The sequence below is a fragment of the Oncorhynchus gorbuscha genome, linkage group LG12, assembly GCF_021184085.1.
Source record: "Oncorhynchus gorbuscha isolate QuinsamMale2020 ecotype Even-year linkage group LG12, OgorEven_v1.0, whole genome shotgun sequence".
Taxonomy (NCBI): domain Eukaryota; kingdom Metazoa; phylum Chordata; class Actinopteri; order Salmoniformes; family Salmonidae; genus Oncorhynchus; species Oncorhynchus gorbuscha.
Genome location: NC_060184.1, coordinates 25,706,715 through 25,734,673, shown reverse-complemented (window position 1 = coordinate 25,734,673; position 27,959 = coordinate 25,706,715). Strand labels below are relative to the sequence as shown.

Sequence of the window (27,959 nt, the reverse complement as noted above, 5' to 3'; positions counted from 1 at the left end):
TGCATTTTCCAGTACGCTGGTGGGAAGTTACTGTGAATGTTACAGTAATGTAGCCAGAGATAGGCAAAGATACATTCAAAAGGTAACTTGTAACAAATACAGGATATGTGGAAGACCAATGTATCCTTAACTACAACACCTTCCCACAAACGATCACAGAAAACGTGTTAGTCGCTTTGACTGTGTTGTGCTGTTTTTGAATCAACCGTAGAGGAATGCACTGACTGTGATGTGCTGTTTTTGAATCAACTGTAGAGGAATGCACTGACTGTGATGTGCTGTTTTTGAATCAACCGTAGAGGAATGCACTGACTGTGATGTGCTGTTTTTGAATCAACCGTAGAGGAATGCACTGACTGTGATGTGCTGTTTTTGAATCAACCGTAGAGGAATGCACTGACTGTGATGTCGCTTTCGACCAGAGCGTCTGCTAAATGACCAAAATGGAAATGTTAAAAATGAACATTTGCAAAGCACACTGCTGGTTATTATTATAATGAGCTCCGCCCTCAAACTATTTGTATTTTAATCAAATGTGGCCTCGTTTGGGGGCAAAGGTGCTTAGAATAATATCCAGCGTGCTTTGCAAGTGTCCATTTTCACATTTACAATTTGATCATTTAGCAGACGCTCTTATCCAGAGCGACTTACAGTCAGCGTATTAAACTAAGTTAAACAAGAATATACCATAGTCATAGCCAGTAAAAATATGATGTTACCGTTACAGAGAATGTTGTAGTTCTGCGGGCTACTTGCAAGTATTTATTTGTATTAGAAAATATGTGTATTCTAATTAAACTGTATAAGTTATAAAATAGGTCACATGAATTGTAGTTCAGGCCACAAATAAAAAAAATAGGAATTGCACGTTTTGAAATACCTACAGTATATCAAATCTATGTAACAGAAATACTGCCCGTCGTTAGCACAAGCTACTTGCACTGTACATCTACAAGATTTTACTAACCACTGTGCTTCCACTGTAAAATCAAGAAACACAGCATGTCGCTGTGGTCAGGTGTTCCAGTAATATGCTGTACATTTGTGTTCAAGTAAAGGTCTTGTAAATCTACAATAATGTACTGGCTTATGTGCTGTAAGTAATTCAATGTAAATTTACAGTAACCTTCTGGCTACAGCGCAGCCAGTATTTTACAGTAGAAATGACAGGAATTGTTTTACAGTGTAGGCTAATGGACAAACACAATAATATAAGCAATTAGACATTAATTAACACATGATTTCATCTTGCTTCTAGCTAGCCGAGCATTGATTTCCAACAGTAATGGTTTGTATAAAACTTGCTGTCTGCCTGTCTAACCTCAGAAACTATGTTTCACTTTTGAAATTCGATCTCGCCCCTGTACAGAGAGTGCTATGGCGAATGAGACATCAACTTTTCTGATCCAGGTGAAATCATGCAACAATACTATAATTATGGATATATCCAATTATATGTAAATAGAAAATCTATGGAAACAGACAAATGGTGCGTTTACTGCCCATCCAGCTGTTGAGTTTTCAGTTGTAGTTGACCTTTAGTACAGCCTGCTGTACACCAACCATTTTGTTAGATATAGCAACCAATGTTTAGTTTTTTTGTCCTCAGGAAGAAGGATGAAATAGTATGAATTTACTTCTCAAAATAACGTGCAGAACGATTACAGGCATCACAAGCATATGTCAATTAAGTGACATTTCATCTTTTGTGATTGAACAGCAAGCATTCTAGGCATTGTTCTGAAACCTATTTCACACGGGCTATTTTGGCACCGTGTTTGATCTGGGTGTAAATCCAAAAAGCCGGTACTGCTCCGGAGCAGGTTGATGCTAGCCCACTGTAGAAAGTGCAGAGTGTGAACACTCGCTTAAATCTCCCTTAGCCCAGGGCTAGCCTTTTATGGTCTCTTATCAACTAGCAACACAAACCGAGGAAGAGTTCAGCCTGCCATTGTTGGAGGAAAGGGGCTCTTACCATATCACGTATCCCACGGCAAAGCTGCACACAGCTATCGTTCCACAAGGCCTGCTGGGATACTGGTGGTGCGTGGTCCTCATCTCAATGATGATGAAGGGGAGGACGGTTGTGTGCTGGAGCAGAGAACACAGAGAGAACAGTCGTTAGCCACTCACAGATAGCTAGTTGGTATTAGCGACACGGTACATGTCTCACCTCAGGCTCAGTGACAACGATTGAGACTTGATACATTAGTGCCACACTGTATGGCTTTACAGCAGGGAGAGAGAGAGAGAGAGAGAGAGAGAGAGAGAGAGAGAGAGAGAGAGAGAGAGAGAGAGAGAGAGAGAGAGAGAGAGAGAGAGAGAGAGAGAGAGAGAGAGAGAGAGAGAGAGAGAGAGAGAGAGAGAGAGAGAGAGAGATGTTATGATGAGGCACTCAGGCAGACAGCCTATAGATAGGTTCATGTAAACAGTGGGAGTCTAGAAGCTCTGTCAGTCTGGGACATTGAGCGCAGGGTCATAAGAGAGTAATGACGTTTTTTATCGAGCCGTGTGTGTGGGAGACGTTAAACAGATGACGTGTGATGCTGCTGCGTAGAGACGAGTGCTCTGCTCTCCAGAGTGAGTGTCTCATGATTCAAATCCCCAGCGCTCTCCTCTTATGTTGTCTGTCTGACGGACCTCGCTGACATTTTACTGTTGTGACTTTCAATAATTCAGTAATCTGCTTGCTTTGGCTCAGGATGTGGGGCCTTTTTTCCTCCAATGTGCTCAAAGGATCAGATATTTTCTGGAGTCTGCCGCTAAGGATGCTCCAGCGTGGTACAGATGTGTTTGCAGAGGGGCGGGCAGAGAGATAACATGAACTATTAATAAATACCCTTTAATATTTCGTGGTGTGTGTGTGCTGCTATTTTTTACCATGTTTTTTCACCTAGCTGAAACCAGCAGACCGCTGGGGCCCGGTAGAGCCCACCTTGTCGCCCCTACCGCACACACTGAGTGATGCTCCCTCTCTTTAATCAATGTGCTCATGACTCACCTGCTGTTCTTATAGACCACCTGCGCTCTGTCAGGAATAGAACCATTACGTAACGTGTGTGTGTGTCTAAGTGTCTGTGCACGGCTGATTAGAAATAGAGGAAGTGGGAAGTTTGAGAGAACATTGAAACAGGCAGCAGCCATGGAAACAGGCTATTTTGTACAGTGCAGCATACTACAGTTAACCTTGCTTCTAGCTGTTTCTGATTCAGACGATTATTTTTGCATTGTCACACCAAATAAGTTGGTATCAAGCAGAAACAGAATGAAAACCAGGCTGTCAATGACAAAGACACAGGCTGGGTGGCCATGGAGGAAATGTTGCATGTGACTATTTGCAAATGGGACCTAATGACATTATCTCTAAAGGTGCTCTAGCCATTGGTGGGGGATGTGGAGGGTCACAGTTGAGAGGCCTCTCTCCTGTGCTAATTGAAATCAAAATCCGCTCCCTGAACATACATTTCCACTGAGTGGGCCAGAAGTGGCCTGGGTTCATAATACAGTATTAATGTGTGGTTCATCCATCATTTTTTGGTAGTTTTCTGTTCATTCAAAAGTGTGAATGGTCGTGGATACTAGGCCCATGTAACCATGTGGTGAGAATGCCATTAACTGTGCTTTGGTCATTGGTATGTGGGCCTATAAGCTAGGACTTTAAAACAAAGCTTACAGCGCTCCAATGGTTCATAACCAGTTCAAAGCTTGATGGAGGACACTGGCCTTTCCATGTATGCATTACTTATACCAGTCACCAGATGGCAGCCTTCTTACATTCAGCCCAACAGAAGAATCTCCTCACATACCAGTCTAGCCTCAGTTGACCCAATGTTCTGTACACTGCATTATAACAATGACTATCAATGAGCCATGTTCCAGTCTAATCTGCTCTTAAATACCTGACATGTTGGCATTACACGGCTCTGCCCAGAAACGGCGGTTTACCCTCAACTCCTCATTAATGTGCCAGTAAATGCTATTCAATGTTATTTATTACACCTCTTACTGGCCTCTCACCACACTACAGCAGAACATAACCTATTCTACCATGTCCTGGTCACACAAATGAAGCTCCCTAAAAACTATTGAATTGCGCTCATGACACACACACACAATGTGTAGGGTGTAGACTGAGGCTAAGCCAGTCACAGTGAGTGCGCACGCACGCACACACACACACACACACACCCCTCCTATCTTTGACCTCTATGCAGATCCACAGATCTCATCCACAGGTCTCATCCACAGATCTCTACCCACTGAGGCACACATCTACACTCTTCTCCCACACGCATACACACATAGTCACACACACACATACACTTACACTCATCACCATGCAAATACCCACTCACAACATACGCTGCTGCTATAGCGATAATTATCACCATTGGTATATATCCTGCTACTAGTCACTTTTACCTCTGTGTACATGTAGAAACCTACCTCCCTCCACTACCCCTGCACACTGGACTCTGGAACTGACCTTCTCCTGTTTTTCATTTGATCTTATTCTTTATTGTGCATTGTTGGGAAAGAGCTCCAAGTAAGCGTTTCACTGTGCTGTTCTACACCTGCTGTATCCTGAGCATGTGAAAATAAAGACACGATAGAGGATTGATCGTGACATGTGGGGGAGATAGACACATCCATACATCTCTCCTGTGCTATAGCCTGAGAGTGAACCTTGATGCGCGGCAGTTCCACGCAGCTGCTGGAAGTGCAAATGAGGTAAGAAGTACCTCATCTCCACAGAGACATTACATACTCCCTTTTCAGGAGAGAGGAGCTCTTCCACCGCTCTGCTCTCCTGGAGTTGCCAATGTTCCCAGGGAGAGCGTGCTGTGCTGTGCATGGTTTGTGTCAGAGTCAAAGTCTCGCTCACTTATCTATCTGTCTTTCCCTCTCACTTGCTATCTCAATCTCCTTTTTCTCTAATATAAATGCGTAGGCACGGAGACATGGACACTTTTTCAGACAGAGTTTATCTAAACGCTGAGGCAAGAATAACCTCTAGATTTACAGTATGGGTTTACTTGAGCAGTAATGGCCATCATCGAAAGGCCAAGCAGGATTAAGCGGAGTAGTGCAGAGAGGGTAGAGAGAGTTTAGTTAGCACTTCTGAGAAGAGTTCTCCCACAACAGACCCAGGCCAGTGAAGGAAGGTGGTTTTAACACAGGCTCCAAGAACAACTCTCCCCGCCAATATCACTCACACTTAATTTATTTTGACTTGCCAGATAAAACCATGTCCATGATGAGCTTTGGTCTCATGCTTCCTGACAATGCTTATTAATTCATGCAATGGAGAGGTCTATGATTTCCATTGAACATGTTGCTTGGCAGATGCCCTGGTCCACAGTGAAGATACCCTGGAAGCTACTCAGGCTCTCCGTTTCCCCACAGAGCAATTAGGGTGAATTTTATCACACAAGGCTTTCACAGCTGTAGCCTGGTTGGGATTTGAACCAGGCACCCTGCGGTCAGGAGTGTGAAGCCTCAGCTACTGGTACTTCTATTGTCATTATTGTCCGCTACTGCTATCCAAGTGCTGGGGACATATTTTGAGGACCTCTGAGTGTATGCTATGCAAAGTTTGGTAATTACCACAGCCACCACACACAACGGACAACCAGAGAACAAATAAATAGACAACAAGAGAGAGCTTCACTTCTGAAGCCACAAAGACTCCTGCCTTTCCATTGCTGTCACGACTGACTCCGTTACATTAGACTATCCATACACAAATGAACTGGTTCAGACAGGAAATGCCACATATTCAAGAAAGATTACAATGCATGCAATGCATTAGTCTTGGCATTGAGCTCTGCTCCTTTGGGGTAGCTCACTGCTAGAGCATGCATCATGGTAGGATAATAACAATTACAGACAGTGAGCCAAAAACGCTGTGCAAATCCCTGTGACCGAAAACAAAAGCAGTGCGCAAACAGATGGAGTCCGGGGTGGGTAAGCAGGAAACAGACATGCGTGGCGGGTAGAGCATGTAACAACAATAGCATGCCACCAGCAACACCAGTGCATAGCTTGTGCGCGGCAGCCATCAGAGAATGTGTGTGCAGAACTTGATTGACTAAATAGACAGCCATGTTAAAGTAGAATGAGGAATCTGATTGGTGCAATATCAGCTGATGCGCTTGATTTCTGTGCTTGTGGCAATAACTCGAAGTGACAATGAGAATGTAAGTATGTACAAACACTGGAGACACAGTGTCTCTTCTTACCCCCCTACAGTGAGTGAACCTTCAGTAGGTTAGCTGACATTGGGAGGTGAGAGCGACCCTCCCCTCCACCTCTCCTGTCACATAGATAGAGCATGAATTATTGACTGGGCTCTGAGTTCCCTTTCTAATCAGTGACAAGATGCCTGACATGCTTAAGTCACTTATTTCACCCTGTGTACTTAGTGTCATGAGCTCTCCCCCCTTCTCCCCTCACTCCCTGCCAGGCCAGCCCGTGTGTGTGCTGCCGTCAGGGCATTGTGGGATTGTGGACACCAGAGTTATTTTGCTGCAGTGGGCGTGATGGGATGCCTGTTGGCCTAGTGAAGGGCTCCCAGAGGGTATTGGGTGACAGAAATAGCGCTCCCTCCCAAGGTCGGGTGTAGAGTCCCCCCCCCCCCCACCCACACACTGCTCCCTCCCTCCAACCGCACTCCACCACCTGCCCACCCTCCACCAACCCACGCAACACACTCTCAGCAGCTCCCAGTCAACAGAGGGCTCACATGACCCCGTAGCCCCTCTTCCCCCGTCAGCAACGCAATCTCTAGAAAATACCTCCAGGGGTATGCTCATTCTCATTATACCGCAAACACCAATGCTGATAAGGAGAGTCTGTTCGGTTTGTGTCCCTGCTCCTCTCCTTTCAGCTCCTCTCAGTCTGGACAGGGTGGAAATGAATTGATATGGCCGGAAGGTGCATTTTCAACCCCCGCCCACATGTTTGTATCCAGGATTTCAAATGACTCAGTCATGTTTTATTTTATCCTTGTTTTATGAATCTAATGTGACAGTCTCTGTCTCTCTCACTCTCTCTCTCTCTGACCACCAGATTGAGGAGCTCTCAGAGACCTATGGTCTGGATGCCAGTACTGTCTGTGGAAAATCCCCTCTTACAAAAAAGAGCAAGTCACTCAAGTGGTCCAGGGCTAAAACAGGATAGGCCATGTCAAACACAAACACTGGGGAGAAAGAAAGAGAGAGGAAGAGAGGAGCAGGTCTCACTGCGCTCTGAAAACACCAAGGAGCATATGATAAGTGAGAAAGCCAAGTGTCAAGACTTCACATTGGTATTATGCGTTGAGGAGCCAACGCGCAGCATTGAATGTGCGGATGCATCACATCTCACCTGCTGCCATCCCACCAACAGGGTTGTGAACACATTCTCACAAATGTTTGGAAATGTACTGCTAAAGCAGAGTCACACTAAAGGACTTTGTGTTTCTCTAACCGCGATTTGCTCACGCAGTAAGATTTACATCGGCTTTGGGAACAATGGGCAAAAAAGCAAGCTGTGAAACGGCCATCGTTCACTGAGTCGAGATGAGTAAATATTTTCCCAGTTGTCAAGGATGAGCTAGTGAGCCAGCTATGCACCCGTTTTAATGACAGGGTTTGGACGGGGGAACTTAACTTAGTAACTTTTCCAGGCTTAATGTGGCCGGCGACTCAATCATGATATTGTACACCACTGCGCCTCAAACTGCCCTGAAATATTAGCATCCAGAAAAATTGACCTGCAATTATTGATATTTTTTAAGTAATCCCCCAGCAGTCTGCAGACCAGAAGGAAATAGCAGTGCAGAGAACACGGGAAATGATTGTTTTTCTGGTGGAAAATCAATACCATTGAACACTCGTGTTCTCTTTCTCTTTCTCTATCTTCCCTCTCAGCCTCTCTCTTTTTTTTATGTCTCTCACTCACTCTCTCTCTCTCTTTCCTTCCCTCCCTGGGTTGTTGGAGAAGTTGGGTTGGTTCTCTCCGGCTAACTGAATCTGTCTCTCTCAGACACCGTGCACATCTGTTCTCCCGCTTCACACACAGCTGGCCCAAGCAGCAAGGTAGAGTCAGATTATTTTCAGCAAAATCTCCCCTCAAAATGTTCCCCCGCGGTAAGCATCTGCACGGCAGACAGGGCTCTGAGAGCACTACATTATAGTGTTTAACAATGAGTTGCCTCTCTGTTTTCACTTAAATAAGGTCAGTCAGGAGCCGTGTCATGACGTTGCCGTCTTTGGGTACAGCGAATGTAACGGATGTGAAACGGCTAGCTAGTTAGCGGTGGTGCGCGCTAAATAGCGTTTCAATCGGTGACGTCACTTGCTCTGAGACCTTGAAGTAGTGGTTCCCCTTGGGTGACTGTTGTTGATGTGTGCAGAGGGTCCCTGGTTCGCGCCCGGGTATGGGCGAGGGGACGGTCTAAAGTTATACTGTTACACGAGCACCCCTACCTCTGCACCAGCCCTTTTCTAGGTACCATCCCCCTACCCCCTGTCTCCTACACCCAGGCTGCTGTGGTCAGAGAGAGGTCGTAAATTCCTGGAGGAGATTATCTCCTCATGGCCACAGTATAGAGAGAGAGAGAGAAAAGTTTCATAGAGAGAAAAAATGAATTTCTTCCACCTTCCACCCACCTCCAGCTACGAACTGGTCTGTTTGGTACAATTTTGTAAACTCATGGGAGACAATATGGCCATATTACCATAACAATGTTTATATAATAGCCTCAGATATGAGGCTTACATCTAATTGTTGTATAAGATGAATGAGTGAGGATGATACTGTTTGTGAAATTGTGTCATGTGATTTTGGACTGTTTAATGAAGGAAACTCCAATTCCCTTTGCAGTTGAACTAAATCAGAGGACCGCCCATGAGCACAGTTATGGTGGGGAATCCTGGGACAGGCCCTTTTCTGCAATTCCGAATAAAACCCCCACCTTGAGAATTTCTCAACAGACCATGTTGCTCTCAATTACAAGAGGACAAAGGTTGCAGACCAGCTTACTTCAATAACGAGAGGGCCAAGGTTTGAGACCAGACTGCTGAATCTTTTAACCATCCCACGTGGTTAAACTCTTAGACTATCGATACCGACAGAATAAGAACAAGCCTTTGAAATTAATTACTAGTCTGCAGCTAGGAATTCGGTATCATTGAACGCGAAGACCGAAAACCGCCGAAACATCTATCCAAAATGACATAAATGAATTTCACTCTGAACTATCCATTCTAACCACGACAGAGAGGGTGCGGACAAACTCTCCAACAAACTCTCCAACTTTTCAACAGAGATCCTGACGACACACTGAGCGTAAATATATATATATATATTGATTGCAATTGTTCCCGAATGAGTGAGCGTTCATGTGCGAAGGATTAGCATTTAAATTGTTATAATTGTCAACTGTGTGTCTTATCTCAGTCAACCCCCACTTCCCTTTTGTACACCAAGCCGCAACTCTGTTAACATTTCCTTGTAACTATCTACTGTTTGTTTATGCATTTCTGTGAATGACTTAATTAGTAAATAAATTATTTAAGACTGGGTTCGTGCAGATAACCAACAATTTACGACCTTAGGAATGAGACTAACGTGAGGTAAAATAAAGAATAAGTCATTAATCAGAAGACTAAATGAACAGATATTAAAATATCTGAAAAGTTGTATTAGAAAAATTATAACTTTGTAATCTAAATATTTTCCTTGGTGCCCCAACTTACTAGTTAATTACATTTGCCTGATTAGTTAATCACGAAATGCTAATCACAGAGAATCTTTGATAAAAACTAAAAATCTTCAGTTAATGACTGTAAGAAAGGCCTTGGTTTCAGCTGAGTCTGCAGATGTCCACAGCCCTCATCATCTTGTAATCGCTCACTTTCCCGTCCGAAATTGAAAAAACACACACTCAAATATCGATGATCTCCTCTGACACTGGAGGAAGTGTCTCTGATGAGGGCCCTGCAGTCGGGATGGCAGGGGGAGCAGCTCTGCGCCCCCTACGAGCCTCTTCAGCTCATCACCACTGTGTGTGTGTCCATGACAGGACAGGCTGAGTCTCCAGAGGCAGTGGCCAGGCCAGAGGTGATGAGAGCTGGGGTAGAGAGCCCCCCCTCCCCCCCCCCGTGGAGGAGCTGTCAGCTGGACACCTGTCAACCATGAACACATGTCACCTCCCTGCCTCCCTAACATGCTGGCTGGGACAGTGCTGACACTCACAGGGCCTCTTCCAGAGATACACAGCAGAGCCAGACACAGCCCCCATGTTATGTTCTCTTGTATGATAGTGGACCTCCCTCATTAGAATGGCCCCTCTGTGATCATCTTAAGGAATTACTTTTATACTTTCATATCAACTAATTAGCTCCATTTGAATAAATGGAGGTCCCATAATGATGTCAACTATTTCTCAGACTATCAGATGGATCTGGAATAGTGGCATCACACTTGTGTCTGATGGGGGCTATATTAAAAAGCTTGTCTGTGTGACTGACTACTCCTACAGTTTCATTTCAAGTCTGTTGGGATGCGCAACTCTTTTAGTGTAACTGTAGCAGACAGAGAACACTCTTAAAACCTCCTGATGCCTGGTGAATTTGGCCACCTCCTTGGCTTCGTGGCCAGGCTCATCTGCACTTCCAAACCCATTTCTGGAACCCCGAACCAAACAAATTTCAGCAGATGTGAAAACGTTTGAGCAACGGCCAACGTCTCTTAAACCAAATAAGCAAGTCAAAGTTGACGGGGAGAGGCTTACTGCTGAGTAGCTAATGATGCCAGGTCATTTTTTCTTCTTCTGCACTCCTCTGCTACATTCCCATCCCCTCCCTCCTTTTCCCCTCCACAATATGCTTGCGATATAAAGGACAGTTCATGGCAGCCCCACGAGGTCTCCGTGAAAAATGTTGCACGTTTTATACGCTCCTCGTAGTTTTATCGGCCTTCCCAGCGTTTTCGGGAGAGGCGTTGTTTTCCTCCAGCTTGAGAAGCTTCTCCCGATGTACATTTCAGGCGGGGTGGGTTCCTCTGTGGAGAGATGCACCTCTTGGCAGAATCTTGAAGGATATTATCCGAGGCACGAGAAACAGTATGCAGAGGCTTCTGGTATGATGACTTACAACAGAGAAGAGTTTAACATGTCCTATGTTATATAAATTAAACAAGCAACAATGTCTCCCTCTTTATCCACGGAAAAGGGACTGCATTTGACTTTGCCTCAACATCTAATTTGGTAAAGCATAATCAGAGTGAAGGAAGGAAAGCTATTCTGTGACACTAGAGGAGCAGCAGAGCCGTATGGTTCTCCCACTGGGGATTGAGTTTCTGTGTAATGTCTCCCATTAGGAAGGAAGGAGGAGGATGATTGCACTCTATGGGAGCAGAACACTGGGTTCTACTGGCATTCTTAATGTGATTATCATGTTATGACAGGCCATCGTGGATGAATACTCCTGGCACCACTGTTAGGGCTGGCAGGGCTGCTCCGGGCTACATGGGCACGCTGGTTAGTGATGATGTGCCTAACTCTTCATGCCAGCTGGGACCATGACCTTTGACCAAACGCTGAGGACAGGACAGGCCAGTTAGCAAAGGCCAGCACTGGGATGGAGGGAAATGGGAAAGGGGGATACCTAGTCAGTTGTACAACTGAATGCCTTCAACTGAAATGTGACTTCCGAATTTAACCCAACCTTTCTGAATCAGAGAGGAGTGGGGGGCTGCCTTAATCGACACCCACATTTTTGGCGCCCGGGGAACAGTGGGTTAACTGCCCTGTGCAGGGGGAGAATGACAGCGTTTTACCTTGTCAGCGCGGAGATTCACCTTTCGGTTACTGGCCCAACGCTCTAATCGAAAGGAAGTTCAAGGGGGTTGTGGGGTTATAGATCACAGCCCCCTCAATACATAGATGGCACCTCTGGCCTTGTGTTGTCATCACTATAGCCTCGAGCCAATCACAATAAGTTGTTTAGACCAGCTGTCCTTACCGGGTATCAGTCGAAATTAAACTGACCCATTCTGTTCTCTGGAAGAATACAGGGGAGCTGAGTCAAATCAAATCAAATCAAAAAAATTGTCACATACACATGGTTAGCAGATGTTAATGCGAGTGTAGCGAAATGCTTGTGCTTCTAGTTCCGACAATGCAGTGATAACCAACAAGTAATCTAACTAACAATTCCAAAACTACTGTCTTATACACAGTTTAAGGGGATAAGGAATATGTACATAAGGATATATGAATGAGTGATGGTACAGAGCAGCATACAGTAGATGGTATCGAGTACAGTATATACATATGAGATGAGTGTGTAGACAAAGTAAACAAAGTGGCATAGTTAAAGTGGCTAGTGATACATGTATTACATAAGGATGCAGTCGATGATGTAGAGTACAGTATATACATATGTATATGAGATGAATAATGTAGGGTAAGTAACATTATATAAGGTAGCATTAAAGTGGCTAGTGATATATTTACATCATTTCCCATCAATTCCCATTATTAAAATGGCTGGAGTTGGGTCAGTGTCAATGACAGTGTGTTGGCAGCAGCCACTCAATGTTAGTGGTGGCTGTTTAACAGTCTGATGGCCTTGAGATAGAAGCTGTTTTTCAGTCTCTCGGAGTCATATAAGATTGCCTGCCTTTCCCTTATTCTTCACTTCTCTTCTCCTCCCTCTGCCATCTCAGCCCCAACTGAGCAGGTCTTACACAAGACTAAGGTACAGTATGTCCTTAGTAAAATATTGGACACCTGCCAGTAATAACAGCCAGATCCCATCTGTCATTTTGTAGCTTTTCTAAACGGCTGCAGGTAGTTAGCGTGTAAAAGATAAGACTTACATGACTATGTGACGGCAGGCCGAGAAAATATCAACAAGCAGTGGAAGATGAAGCAACCTGAGGTCAGTGGGGCAGGTTGTTTCCATGGAGTGGACCAGTGACAGACATGCTCAGTCAGGTTATAACCAGTGTTATGCAGTCTCAAGTACCCTGGTGTCTACTGAAGCACAATGATTGCACCCAGCTACCTTTAATACCGCCACCGGGAATAGTAGACCGCTCTCCAGAGAGATGAATTGCTGAAACACTATATATAAGAAATCCCCCCCCAAAAAAATGACATATCTGCATTGTGACATTACATAGGGAATTCCGTGGGACTACCCTGAGTGATTGGTGTAGCCATCAGATAATGTGGGGAACACTAGGCCCTATAACACGTTGAAATTATGTCAAGGTACAAATGTAGGAGGACCTACAACTGCCTTTGATGCCTGCAATAAAACGGTATCATGTCAGCCAATAAACGCTCCTTCATGTAGCCATGTACCAGGTAGCTACCTGGGCAATGCCCACCAGGGGGCAATCTTATTACAGCCACCTATATCTTCCCTAGACTGTACCTGTGGTGTTTTATCAGTCCAAGACATAGGAAGCTGCACAGTGTTTAGAACCTGGGTCTTGCCTTTAACAGGATGATGTAAGTGGGAGTTGCAGGGCCGTAACCATGGCGAAGCCTGGTTGACAGTGGGCTACGCCTAGCCATGCCTTTCTCAGTATGGATGGGGTGTTCGTCTCATCTGTGTTTTGCGTTCTTGAAACTGGGCCAAAAACATCTCTGGATCCAAATGTACAGAATGCAATGTGAAGTGCATAAGAGTTCTGAAAACAGTCGACTTACACAAACACATCTGTTTCTTATAGTACAAGTGTCTTATCCTTGGTCTGGGTAATACCATTGGTTGCACTTACACAGTGTGTTAACTCCAAAGATGTATCTCCTCAGATGTTGGTAAACCAAACATGTCATTATCAAGAATGTGGACACCATTAGAGTGCATTGGAAGCCGCAATCATCCCAGCAGTATATTGGATGGGACGTTGATCGATTGTGGCCATACTGACAGAGACCTCTACTTTCACAGGAGTTACAGTAGGGACTGTAAAGACTGTTACTTTAACTGGCCATCTCCACTGTCCCACAGTCTAAACAAACCCCAAAGTCACAGCAGAAGTGTACAGTGACACACAATCTTCTCCTCTGCAAAGGGTCCATTCCACATTTGTCTGTGGGCACTGCTATTTTCCACTCTTAATGACTGCCCACAAATCCAGCACAAGGAATTGGACTTAAATGCCACAAACAGTTCAGAGACAGTTTAGTAGGCAGTCTGCAGAGTTTACAGACTCTTCAGTCGTGTCGCTCTCTGTAAGACACTGTACTAACTTCAAAACTAAGTAATGGAGTCAGGGAGAAAATATAGCATTATACTGTATATAGAGATTCACATCTGGGAAAAGAGTACCACAATATGAGTCATAATACCCATAAAACCTAGCGTTCGAAGAAGGAAATGGTTCCAATCATTTTTCCACCACTAATTTTTCCCATAGGGGATTTTAGAATAAGGGCTATGTTTGGTGTAGGCTTACCCTGTCGTGACGTTTTGATAACCGTGTAAATCTCTCTAGGACTGTCACTGATTCCCCCGGTACTGCTGCTCATTCCATGCCCCACTTCCGGAGGTCTACCTCACCGGCCTCCAGGCATCACTGAACTGTCTCATTACACACACCTGATTCCCATTCCCCCTGATTAGTAATTGTATATATGTGCCCTCTGTTCACCATTGTCCTGGTCATTTATTGTTCCCATGTCTGTTGGTCTTGTGAGTACCTGTGCTTTGTTGTTTCGGCTTTCGTGCTGTGTGTATTGTGCACTTGTTATTACAGGTCTCGTCCTGTGTATCGTTATTACGGGTCTCGTCCTGTGTATCGTTATTACAGGTCTCGTCCTGTGTATTGTTATTACGGGTCTCGTCCCGTGTTTTGTTATTACGGGTTTTGTCTCGTCTATTGTTATTACGGGTCTCGTCCCGTGTATTGTTATTACGGGTCTCGTCCCGTGTATTGTTATTACGGGTCTCGTCTCGTGTATTGTTATTACGGGTCTTAATTATGGGTCTCTCCCCGTGTATTGTTATTACGGGTCTCGTCCCGTGTATTGTTATTACGGGTCTCGTCCCGTGTATTTTTGTGCACTTGTTATTACGTGTCTCGTCCCGTGTATTTATTAGAGGTTTAACCTCGCTCTTTGATTGGGTTACATCCCTGTGTTTACACGTGTTTGTTTTGGGCTTCGGAGTATAAAAAACCCTATTACAAATTCCTGCGCCTGTCTCCAATCATTTATACAACGTGACATGGACATGGTGACTTTTATCAATATATTTGCCTGTATTTATCCCCCCAAAATGCAATGCTAATTAGCTGCTAATGTGGCTATCATAAAGAACTACAAATGCCATGATGGTCTGAACGAGACTGTCGAGTCGAGGCAAAGGTAAGAATCTCTGGATTAACTACCTAATATTAGCTAAATTTAGTAATGAATAAATTGGCTACATTTCTTTCAATATACAATTTTGTGAACTGTCTTGTGTAAGTTTTAAATGGACACAAAACCTGTTAGCAAATATGTCAGCTAGAGACACTGCATTTGAGGCTGCATTTATTGTAGCTGGGGATTTTAACAAAGCAAATTTGAGAACAAGTCTACCTAAATTCTTACAGCATATTGATTGAGCTACGTGCATGCATAATACCCTCGACCACTGCTACTCTAACTTCCGTGATGCATACAAAGCCTTCCAACACCCTCCCTTCGGAAAATCCGACCACGACGCCATCTTACTCCTTCCGTCTTAAAGGCAAAAATCAAACAGGATGTACCAGTGATGAGAACCATTCAACGCTGGTCCGACTAATCGGAAGCCATGCTTCAAGATTGTTTTAATCCGGTGGACTGGAATATGTTCTGGTCAGCCTCAGAGAACACCACTGACCTATACTCTGACTCTGTGAGTGCGTTTATAAAGAAGTACATTCGAGATGTTGTACCCACTGTGAACTACCCTAAGTAAAACCTACCCTAACCAGAAACAGTGGATGGATGGCGGCATTCACGCATTTAGCGCGATCCACCGCATTTAACCATGGAAAGAAGTCTGAATATAAACCGCATTTAACCATGGAACATGCCTGAATATAAACAGTGTCGCTATTCCCTCCGCAAGGCAATCAAACAAGCAAAATTACAGTACAGCGACAAGGTCGAGTCGCAATTCAATGGCTTAGACATAATACATATGTAGCAGGGTTTACAGGAAATCCCGGACTACAAAAAAAAATCTAGCCACGTCACGGACACCGCCGTCACGCTTCCAGACAAACTAAACACCTTCTTTGCCCGCTTTGAGGGTAATACAGTGCCACCGCCGCGGCCCGCTAACAAGGACTGCACCCCCCTCTCCTTCTCTGTGGCTGACGTGAGTAAAACATTTAAACATGTTTACCCTCGCAAGGCCGCTGGCCCAGACGGCATCCCTAGCCGTGTACTCAAAGCATGCGCAGACCAGCTGGCTGGTGTGTTTACGGACATATTCATTCAATCCCTATCCCAGTCTGTTGTCCCCACATGCTTCAAGATGGCTACCATTCTTCCTGTACCCAAGAAGGCAAAGATGACTAAACTAAATGACTACTGCCCCGTAGCACTCACTTCTGTCATCATGAAGTGCATTGAGAGACTATTCAAGGATCATATCACCTCCACCTTACCGGCCACCCTAGACCCAAATCAGTTTGCATACCGCCCCAACAGGAACAGAGACAACGCAATTGCCATCACACTGCACACTGCCCTATCCCATCTGGACAAAAGGAATACCTATGTAAGAATGCTGTTCATTGACTACAGCTCAGCATTCAACACCATAGAACCCTCCAAAATAATATAATAATCAAACTGGAGGCCCTGGGTCTCAATCCTGCCCTGTGAAATTGGGTCCTAGACTTTGACGGGCCTCCCCCAGGTGTTGAAGGTAGGAAACAGCATCTCCACTTCACTGACCCTTAACACTGAGGCCCCACAAGGGTGCGTGCTCAGCCCCCTCCTATACTTCCCGTTCACCCACGACTGCGTGGCCATGCACGCCTCCAACTCAATCATCAAGTTTGCGGACAACACAACAGTAGTGGGCTTGATTACCAACAACGACAAGAGCCTACAGAGAGGAGGTGTGGGCATTCGGAGTGTGGTGTCAGGAAAACAACCTCTCACTCAACATCAACAAAACAATGGAGATGATTGTGGACTTCAGGAAAGAGGAGAGGGAGCATCCCCCTATCCACATCGAAGGGACAGCAGTGGAGAAAGTGGAACGTTTTAAGTTCCTCGGCATACACATCACAGACAAACTGAAATGGAGGTGTGGTGAAGAAATCTTTAGAAGAAATGTGGCTTGTCACCCAAAACCCTGACAAACTTTTACAGCACAATCGAGAGCATCCTGTCGGGCTCTATCACAGCCTGGTACAGCAACTGCACCGCCCTCAATCGCAAGGCTCTCCAGAGGGTGGTGCGGTCTGCACAACGCATCACCGGGGGCAAACTACCTGCCCTTCATGACACCTATGATACCCGATGTCACAGGAAAGCCAAAAAGATCATCAAGGACATCAACCACCAGAGCCACTGCCTGTTCACCCCGCTACCATCCAGAACGCAAGGTCAAAGCTGGGACCGAGAGACTGAAAAACAGCTTCTATCTCAAGGCCATCAGACTGCTTAACAGCAATCACTAACTCAGAGAGGCTGCTGCCTACATTGAGACCCAATCACTGGTCACTTTAATAAATAGATCCTGAGTCACTTTATACAATGCACTCTAAATAATGCCACTTTAATAATGTTTACATATCTTACATTACTCATGTCACATGTACAGTTGAAGTTGGAAGTTGACATACATTTAGGTTGGAGTCATGAAAACTTGTTTTTCAACCACTCCACAAATGCATTGTTAACAAACTATAGTTTTGGCAGTCGGTAGGACATCTACTTTGTGCATGACACAAGTATTTTTTCGAACAATTGTTTACAGACAAATTATTTCACTCATAATCCACTGTATTACAATTCCAGTGGGTCAGAAGTTTACATACACTAAGTTGACTGTGCCTTACAGCTTGGAAAATTCCAGAAATGGCTTTAGATGCTTCTGATGGGCTAATTGACATAAACTGAGTCAATTGGAGCTGTACCTGGATGTATTTCAAGGTCTACCTTCAAACTCAGTGCCTCTTTGCTTGACATCATAGAAAAATCAAAAGAAATCAGCCAAGACATCAGAAAAAAATTGTAGACCTCCACAAGTCTGGTTCATCCTTGGGAGAAATTTCCAAACGCCTTAAGGTACCACGTTCATCTGTACAAACAATAGTACGCAAGTATAAACATCTAGGGACCACGCAGCCATCATACAGCTCAGGAAGGAGACACGTTCTGTCTCCTAGAGATGAACGTACTTTGGTGCGAAAAGTGCAAATCAATCCCAGAAGAACAGCAAAGGACCTTGTGAAGATGCTGGAGGAAACCGGGAAAAAAGTATTGATCTCGATCCACAGTAAAATGAGTCCTATATCGACATAACCTGAAAGCCTGCTCAGCAAGGAAGAAGCCACTGCTCTGAAACCATCATAAAAAAGCCTGACTACGGTTTGCAACTGCACATGGGGACAAAGATTGTACTTTTTGGATAAATGTACTCTGGTCTGATGAAACAAAAATAGAACTGTTTGGCCATAATGACCATTGTTAAGTTTGGAGGGAAAAGGGGGAGGCTTGCAAGCCGAAGACCACCATCCCAACCGTGAAGCACGGGGTTGGCAGCATCATATTGTGGGGTTGCTTTGCTGCAGGAGGGACTGGTGTACTTCACAAAATAGATGGCATCATGAGGAAAATAATTATGTGAATAAATTGAAGCAATATCTCAAGACATCAGTCAGGAAGTTAAAGCTTGGTTGCAAATGGGTCTTCCAAATGGATAATGACCCCAAGCATACTTCCAAAGTTGTGGCAAAATAGCTTAAGGACAACAAAGTCAAGGTTTTGGAGTGGCCATCATAAAGCCCTGACCTCAATCCTATAGAAAATGTGTGGGCAGCACTGAAAAAGCGTGTGCGAGCAAGGAGGCCTACAAACCTAACTCAGTTACACCAGCTCTATCAGGAGGAATGGGCCAAAATTCATCCAACTTATTGTGGGAAGCTTGTGGAAGGCTACCCGAAATGTTTGACCCAAGTTAAACAATTTAAAGGCAATGCTACTAAATACTAATTTAGTGTACGTAAACTTCTGACCCACTGGGAATGTGATGAAATAAATAAAAGCTGAAATAAATTATTCTCTCTACTATTATTCTGACATTTCACATTCTTAAAATAAAGTGGTTATCTTGACTGACCGAAGACAGGGATTTTTGAAATGTCAGAAATATCAGGAATTGTGAAAAACTGAGTTCAAATGTATTTGGCTAAGGTGTATGTAAACCTCCGACTTCATCTGGATATACTGTATTTTATACCATCTATTGCACCTTCACCATTGCTCATCCACATACTTACATGTACATATTCTCATTCACCCCTTTAGATATGTGTGTATTAGGTAGTTGTTGGGGAATTGTTAGATTACTTGTTAGATATTACTATTAGATATTATTGTTAGATATTACTGCAATGTCGGAACTAGAAGCATAAGCATTTCGCTACACTTGCATTAACATCTGCTAACCATGTGTATGTGACAAATAAAATCTGATTTGATTTTGAGATGACGTGCTGGAGCTTGTAGTCTTGCATTATGTCTACTTTGATGCTAATTAGCATTTTTGGGTTCTGAGGTAAATAGAGCTGTATATATTGATGAGTCACCTTGTCCCAGAGAGATTTACATAGTTATCAAAATGTCACGCCAGTGTAAGCCTACTAGAAACACAGCCCTTATTTGAAGTGTTTTTAAAATCCCCCGTGGGAAAAATGAATGTGGAGAAACAATTGGAACCATTTCCCTGTTTCACCGCTACGTTTTATGGGTATGACACCTCCACTGTGGGGCTCCATGAGGAGGTGACATCGTTACGACCATCATTGGTACAACCATCTGTGATGAAAACTTAATAATAATCCAAATACATTTCCACGTAGGTAAATAAATACACATGACAAAAGAACATAGAGAGGCAACACACCAAAGTAAAAGAGAAGGGACTGAATAGTTGATGTGGGGAATCAGAGGACTGCTCTTACGGAAAGGGTGCTGTGGTGTATCACATTGTCCCCTGGCTGAGACGTAGGGGGTGTTTACCAGGGATAATCAGCCATAAAGACCCCAGCGCACAATGAGGTCCATCTCAAGGTACAGTGTCATTTAAACGTCCCCTAAAACTGACCTGCTGAATGAAATATAAGCCTGCCCTGACAGCGAGGGAGAGAGAGAGGCTTTCTGCGAACGCCACAGGGGCCCAACAAGAATAGAATACCTCCAACTTGTCTGTTTCTCTCAATCTTCCACTTGTTTTGTTGGTTTCTGACTCTTGTTGTTATTGTGAACCGGGACATTGGTAGCCAGCTGGCACCAGCCCTACATATGTATCCTTCCGGGGAAATGTCAAATGTTTACTTGCAGCATTGACATGCATTGAGCTGCTTTGAACCTGGACTGTTCGCGGTGACAGATGTCTGGAATGAACATTACAGTACAGAGACAGTCCTCTCTCAGCAGCCCACTTATAACATAGTGAAGACTTGGATTATTGTTGAAGCGAGTTTGACACAGGTGGAACTCGGTGGAACTCTCACAGAGAATCCGCAATGCCTAACTGTTTAAGTGGCGATGAAGTGACTCTGCCCTAATTGTCACAGTCACATTAAGGGAAGCCTGTTAAGCTTGCCGAACATGCAGCACCGGGAATCGACAACATCAAAACATGTGCTGAGGGAAACTGTTCCGTATATTCCCGCTTTGGTGACAAATGCTCTAGAATTCACACTGGTTTATTGTCTCTTCCTTTGTGTATCTTCTGGAAGGCAAATCACTTGATGGCAGATTTACACTTTCCTTGGCACACTTTTGAAGTCAAGTCTCTCTTTACTTTGTGAACTTGAAAGGAATATTCAGGGGGGGATATTCTGCATAAATTAACGGAACGTTACTAGGACATTCAGTGGGATATCACTTTGACAGTACTACATGCTATACTAACAGCATTGTAATCAGAGTCCTCCTTACACAGTCTATAAAACATTATTGTCTTCTCTTTGTGCCTTCCCTGAATAACATTATCTCTAGGGCTGTGTGCAGGAGTGCACTGTGTCAGGGACTGTGTGAGGATGGTCTGTTGTATCTCCCACACTGAGGGAAAGGTGTGACCAGGTTTCTATCAACACCTCTCTCCCCTGCATCGCTCTGTGTGCATCAAGGCTTCATTGTGTGGTAGACAGGGTGCAAAATAATTCCTGCCTGCCTTCCTTTCCTCTGTTACAACCTGCTGCCTGTTTGCCTGCGTATTCTAATTTTCAACCAGCAGCCCTGCGATATGCAGTGTGATGAGGCGATAGATATATAGGGCTGAACTAGGCCAGGCTCTCTTGCTCTGTAGTGAACTGTAATAGCAGACACAGGCCAGGCCAGACTGCCAAACAGTAACAGGGTCCGGGCACTCCCTCCTAACACAGAAGGGAGCGGGAGACAGTTGCCGTGGCAGCGGGGGTAAACAAACAAATGCGGTACCATGGAATGTGGCAAAATATTTACTATGGAGTAACTCTGCTGCTGCAGTCGTCACCCGTCCAGTGCTCACATATCTGGAAGGTTTGCATATTATGAATTGTTTTCAGCTGTTGGACCCGTTGTGGTTATTCCCTGGGGTTGGCCCTTAGCAACATGGTTAGCAGGACTGGAGGCCAGGCCACTTTCTGTGAGTGTGTCTGTTCTGGGTTGGACAGGGTCATGTTGGTCCACATGATTGTTGAGGCGCTGGGTAACATCTCGTCCTGATTTGCGGAATCATAATCATTGATCTGTTTATGTTTGATCCGAGCAATTGGGACTTGAATTGACCGTAGCAACCCAGATTCCAACACACACAACAAACAACACTCCTGGCTGCTGTGGATATGGCTCAGTGTAATAAGCTTGAGGATATGAGTCTGGCACTTTTGCATAGCGCCACTTGAAAATGATCTGATTTATCTCTCACGTGATCTCTACTGAATGGAAAGGTTGCATATCCATAGTTGCAATCTAAACAAGGCGCTGTTCCACGGTTTGACTGAAAAAAGGTATGCTGATATTCGGTAGTATGGCCCATTAAACACCATTTAATATCATCTGTGACGCTTTGGACATTTGCATACACTCCCACCCAAATTGCATACACAGACTTTATCATTGCTTACGCAGTCTATGTGAACACAGTTATTGTTACGTAACAACCAGTCTGTGTACTATTATTGGTCCGCTAGCCACGACACAGACTACTACAATATGTCGCATCCATTAAGACATCCATTGAGACGTATTTACCTTACATACACTGTCTATGCACACAGCTGGAGGCTTGACTCTTGTTGTAGGAATGGGATGTGATTGTAGGAATGGGATGTGACACACACACACACACACACACACACACACACACACACACACACACACACACACACACACACACACACACACACACACACACACACACACACACACACACACACACACACACACACACACACACACACACACACACACACACACACACACACACACACACACACACACACACACACACAGCCATCAATCACCAGTCTCACCTGCTAGAATAACAAGCCTATCATTTAATTGTGCCAGCAGGAGGGCTTCAGTTCCATCTGATTGATATCAGCAGTTGAAAAATCTCTTCCCATTGTTTTGAATGCTGACGTCAATATGACCATAGAGAAGGTTTGTTCTTATTGAGGAGAACAAAATGGGCCTCGCTACTTGTCTGCTATTATAGGAAGCGTTTAGGCACCATTAGCTGCCCATTGTCCAATGTGACTAATGTCTGGGGCTCCAGATATGCTCTCAAATGTCTATTTATTTACTGAGTGGGTTCTCAAATAGTGATGGGAAAATGCTTATGGCCTATAATAAATACCTCAACTGTAGTAACTGTTCGTATTAACTGTGATAAATGATTATGTTAAATGACAAATATGACCACATAGACGTGTGGTGGGTGAAACAACATTTATCTTTGGGACTAAATAACATTTGTCTTTTTGACAAAAATGCATGCATAACCATTATCTTATTCTAGCTCTTTTTTTCTTCTAGACACCCTGTACTAGCCATACTAAATAATGTAACAGTGTAATGCTATGACAGGCCTGGGAACTGTATAGCAGACAGACAGTACTCACCATGCCGTGGTTGAGCCACTGGGGTATGAAGTTGTCCAGCAGTCTGGGGTACACCAGGTCTCTGTCATACAAGTACAGGGTCCAGAACATGGTCACCACAAACTGCAGAGAGACAGGGACATAGGAGACATAGTGAAAACATAGGAGGCATAGTGAGGACATAGGAGACATAGTGAGGACATAGGAGGCATAGTGAGGACATAGGTGTCATGTTTTGTCATTTATTATCATGTCTTGTCCCTGTGCTCCCCATTCTATTCGTTTCCCTCTGCTGGTCTTATTAGGTTCTATCCCTCTCTCTCCCCCTCCCTCTCTCACTCTCTCGCTCTCTCTTCTCTCTATCGTTCCGTTCCTGCTCCCAGCTGTTCCTATTCCCCTAATCATCATTTAGCCTTCCCACACCTGTTCCCGATCCTTTTCCCTGATTAGAGTCCCTATTTCTCTCCTTGTTATTCGTTTCTGCCCTGTCGGTTCCTTGTCTAGAATGCACCGTGCTGTGTTTGTGTATCGCCCTGTCGTGTCGTGTTTTCCTCAGATGCTGCGTGGTGAGCAGGTGTCTGAGTCTGTCTGGTTCAAGTGCCTTCCCGAGGCAACCTGCTGTTCACCTGCTGTTCAAGATCGAGTCTCCAGTTTGTCCTCGTCATTTCGAGTGAAAGTTGTGTTTTTTGATTGTATTTACTTTTCTGGATTAAAGACTCTGTTTTCGCCAAGTCGCTTTTGGGTCCTCTTTCACCTGCATGACAGAAGGAACCGACCAAGGAATGGACCCAGCGACTTCAGACGCTCGTTACACTGCCGTCGAGATCCAAGGAGCCATGCTCGGCAGACACGAGCAGGAATTGTCTGCTGCTCGCCATGCCGTGGAGAACCTGGCCGCTCAGGTTTCCGACCTCTCTGGACAGTTCCAGAGTCTACGTCTCGTGCCACCTGTTACTTCCTGGCCTGCCGAGCCTCCAGAACCTAGGGTTAATAACCCACCTTGCTACTCCGGGCAGCCCACTGAGTGCCGCTCCTTTCTCACGCAGTGTGAGATTGTGTTCTCTCTCCAACCCAACACATACTCTAGAGAGAGAGCTCGGGTTGCTTACGTCATTTCACTCCTTACTGGCCGGGCTCGAGAATGGGGCACAGCTATCTGGGAGGCAAGGGCTGATTGCTCTAACAAGTTCCAGAACTTTAAAGAGGGGATGATTCGGGTTTTTGACCGTTCAGTTTTTGGTAGGGAGGCTTCTAGGGCCCTGGCATCCTTATGCCAAGGTGAACGGTCCATAACGGATTATTCAACGGTGTTTCCCTGCTCCGCATCGCAACCATCTCCCTCCTCTGGCTCAGAGACTGAGCCCATGCAGCTGGGAGGGATTCGCATCTCGACTAAGGAGAGGGAACGGAGGATCACCAACCGCCTGTGCCTCTATTGCGGAGTTGCTGGACATTTTGTTAATTCATGTCCAGTAAAAGCCAGAGCTCATCTGTAAGCGGAGGGCTACAGGTGAGCGCAACTACTCAAGTCTCTCCATCAAAATCCTGTACTACTTTGTCGGTCCATCTACGCTGGACCGGTTCGGGTGCTACATGTAGTGCCTTGATAGACTCTGGGGCTGAGGGTTGTTTCATGGACGAAGCATGGGTTCGGAAACATGACATTCCTTTCAGAGAGTTAGAGAAGCCTACGCCCATGTTCGCCTTAGATGGTAGTCATCTTCCCAGTATCAGATTTGAGACACTACCTTTAAACCTCACAGTATCTGGTAACCACAGTGAGACTATTTCTTTTTTGATTTTCCGTTCACCGTTTACACCTGTTGTTTTGGGTCATCCCTGGCTAGTATGTCATAATCCTTCTATTAATTGGTCTAGTAATTCTATCCTATCCTGGAACGTTTCTTGTCATGTGAAGTGTTTAATGTCTGCCATCCCTCCCGTTTCTTCTGTCCCTACTTCTCAGGAGGAACCTGGCGATTTGACAGGAGTGCCGGAGGAATATCATGATCTGCGCACGGTCTTCAGTCGGTCCCGAGCCAACTCCCTTCCTCCTCACCGGTCGTATGATTGTAGTATTGATCTCCTTCCGGGGACCACTCCTCCTCGGGGTAGACTATACTCTCTGTCGGCTCCCGAACGTAAGGCTCTCGAGGATTATTTGTCTGTGTCTCTTGACGCCGGTACCATAGTGCCTTCTTCCTCTCCGGCCGGGGCGGGGTTCTTTTTGTTAAGAAGAAGGACGGTACTCTGCGCCCCTGCGTGGATTATCGAGGGCTGAATGACATAACGGTTAAGAATCGTTATCCGCTTCCCCTTATGTCATCAGCCTTCGAGATTCTGCAGGGAGCCAGGTGCTTTACTAAGTTGGACCTTCGTAACGCTTACCATCTCGTGCGCATCAGAGAGGGGGGACGAGTGGAAAACGGCGTTTAACACTCCGTTAGGGCATTTTGAGTACCGGGTTCTGCCGTTCGGTCTCGCCAATGCGCCAGCTGTTTTTCAGGCATTAGTTAATGATGTTCTGAGAGACATGCTGAACATCTTTGTTTTTGTCTATCTTGACGATATCCTGATTTTTTCTCCGTCACTCGAGATTCATGTTCAGCACGTTCGACGTGTTCTACAGCGCCTTTTTCAGAGAATTGTCTCTACGTAAAGGCTGAGAAGTGCTCTTTTCATGTCTCCTCCGTTACTTTTCTCGGTTCCGTTATTTCCGCTGAAGGCATTCAGATGGATTCCGCTAAGGTCCAAGCTGTCAGTGATTGGCCCGTTCCAAGGTCACGTGTCGAGTTGCAGCGCTTTTTAGGTTTCGCTAATTTCTATCGGCGTTTCATTAGGGTAATTTCGGTCAAGTTGCTGCCCCTCTCACAGCTCTTACTTCTGTCAAGACGTGTTTTAAGTGGTCCGGTTCCGCCCAGGGAGCTTTTGATCTTCTAAAAGAACGTTTTACGTCCGCTCCTATCCTCGTTACTCCTGACGTCACTAGACAATTCATTGTCGAGGTTGACGCTTCAGAGGTAGGCGTGGGAGCCATTCTATCCCAGCGCTTCCAGTCTGACGATAAGGTTCATCCTTGCGCTTATTTTTCTCATCGCCTGTCGCCATCTGAGCGCAACTAGGATGTGGGTAACCGTGAACTGCTCGCCATCCGCTTAGCCCTAGGCGAATGGCGACAGTGGTTGGAGGGGGCGACCGTTCCTTTTGTCGTTTGGACAGACCATAAGAACCTTGAGTACATCCGTTCTGCCAAACGACTTAATGCCCGTCAAGCTCGTTGGGCGTTGTTTTTCGCTCGTTTCGAGTTTGTGATTTCTTACCGTCCGGGTAGCAAGAACACCAAGCCTGATGCCTTATCCCGTCTGTTTAGTTCTTCTGTGGCTTCTACTGATCCCGAGGGGATTCTTCCTTATGGGCGTGTTGTCGGGTTAACAGTCTGGGGAATTGAAAGACAGGTTAAGCAAGCACTCACGCACACTGCGTCGCCGCGCGCTTGTCCTAGTAACCTCCTTTTCGTTCCTGTTTCCACTCGTCTGGCTGTTCTTCAGTGGGCTCACTCTGCCAAGTTAGCTGGTCATCCCGGTGTTCGAGGCACTCTTGCGTCTATTCGCCAGCGCTTTTGGTGGCCGACTCAGGAGCGTGACACGCGCCGTTTCGTGGCTGCTTGTTCGGACTGCGCGCAGACTAAGTCGGGTAACTCTCCTCCTGCCGGTCGTCTCAGACCGCTCCCCATTCCTTCTCGACCATGGTCTCACATCGCCCTAGACTTCATTACCGGTCTGCCTTTGTCTGCGGGGAAGACTGTGATTCTTACGGTTGTCGATAGGTTCTCTAAGGCGGCACATTTCATTCCCCTCGCTAAACTTCCTTCCGCTAAGGAGACGGCACAAATCATTATCGAGAATGTATTCAGAATTCATGGCCTTCCGTTAGACGCCGTTTCAGACAGAGGCCCGCAATTCACGTCACAGTTTTGGAGGGAGTTCTGTCGTTTGATTGGTGCGTCCGTCAGTCTCTCTTCCGGGTTTCATCCCCAGTCTAACGGTCAAGCAGAGAGGGCCAATCAGACGATTGGTCGCATACTACGCAGCCTTTCTTTCAGAAACCCTGCGTCTTGGGCAGAACAGCTCCCTGGGCAGAATACGCTCACAATTCGCTTCCTTCGTCTGCTACCGGGTTATCTCCGTTTCAGAGTAGTCTGGGTTACCAGCCTCCTCTGTTCTCATCCCAGCTTGCCGAGTCCAGCGTTCCCTCCGCTCAAGCGTTTGTCCAACGTTGTGAGCGCACCTGGAGGAGGGTGAGGTCCGCACTTTGCCGTTACAGGGCACAGACTGTGAGAGCCGCCAATAAACGCAGGATTAAGAGTCCAAGGTATTGTTGCGGCCAGAGAGTGTGGCTTTCCACTCGCAACCTTCCTCTTACGACAGCTTCTCGTAAGTTGACTCCGCGGTTCATTGGTCCGTTCCGTGTCTCCCAGGTCGTCAATCCTGTCGCTGTGCGACTGCTTCTTCCGCGACATCTTCGTCGCGTCCATCCTGTCTTCCATGTCTCCTGTGTCAAGCCCTTTCTTCGCACTCCCGTTCGTCTTCCCTCCCCCTCCCGTCCTTGTCGAGAGCGCACCTATTTACAAGGTACATAAGATCATG

General features: G+C 45.5%; 1 protein-coding gene across 3 annotated transcripts in view; it reads right to left on the bottom strand.

Moving 5' to 3' along the window:
* Positions 1–27,959, bottom strand: part of aig1 (androgen-induced 1 (H. sapiens)) — a 72,879-nt gene that overhangs the window by 26,031 nt on the left and 18,889 nt on the right. For all 3 annotated transcript variants that reach the window (XM_046291619.1, XM_046291620.1, XM_046291621.1), the window contains 2 exons: positions 23,335–23,436; positions 1,976–2,091 (listed from right to left, as the gene is read on the bottom strand). In XM_046291619.1, coding sequence (XP_046147575.1) covers positions 1,976–2,091; positions 23,335–23,436 — 218 coding nt within the window. The remainder of the gene's footprint in view (positions 1–1,975; positions 2,092–23,334; positions 23,437–27,959) is intronic.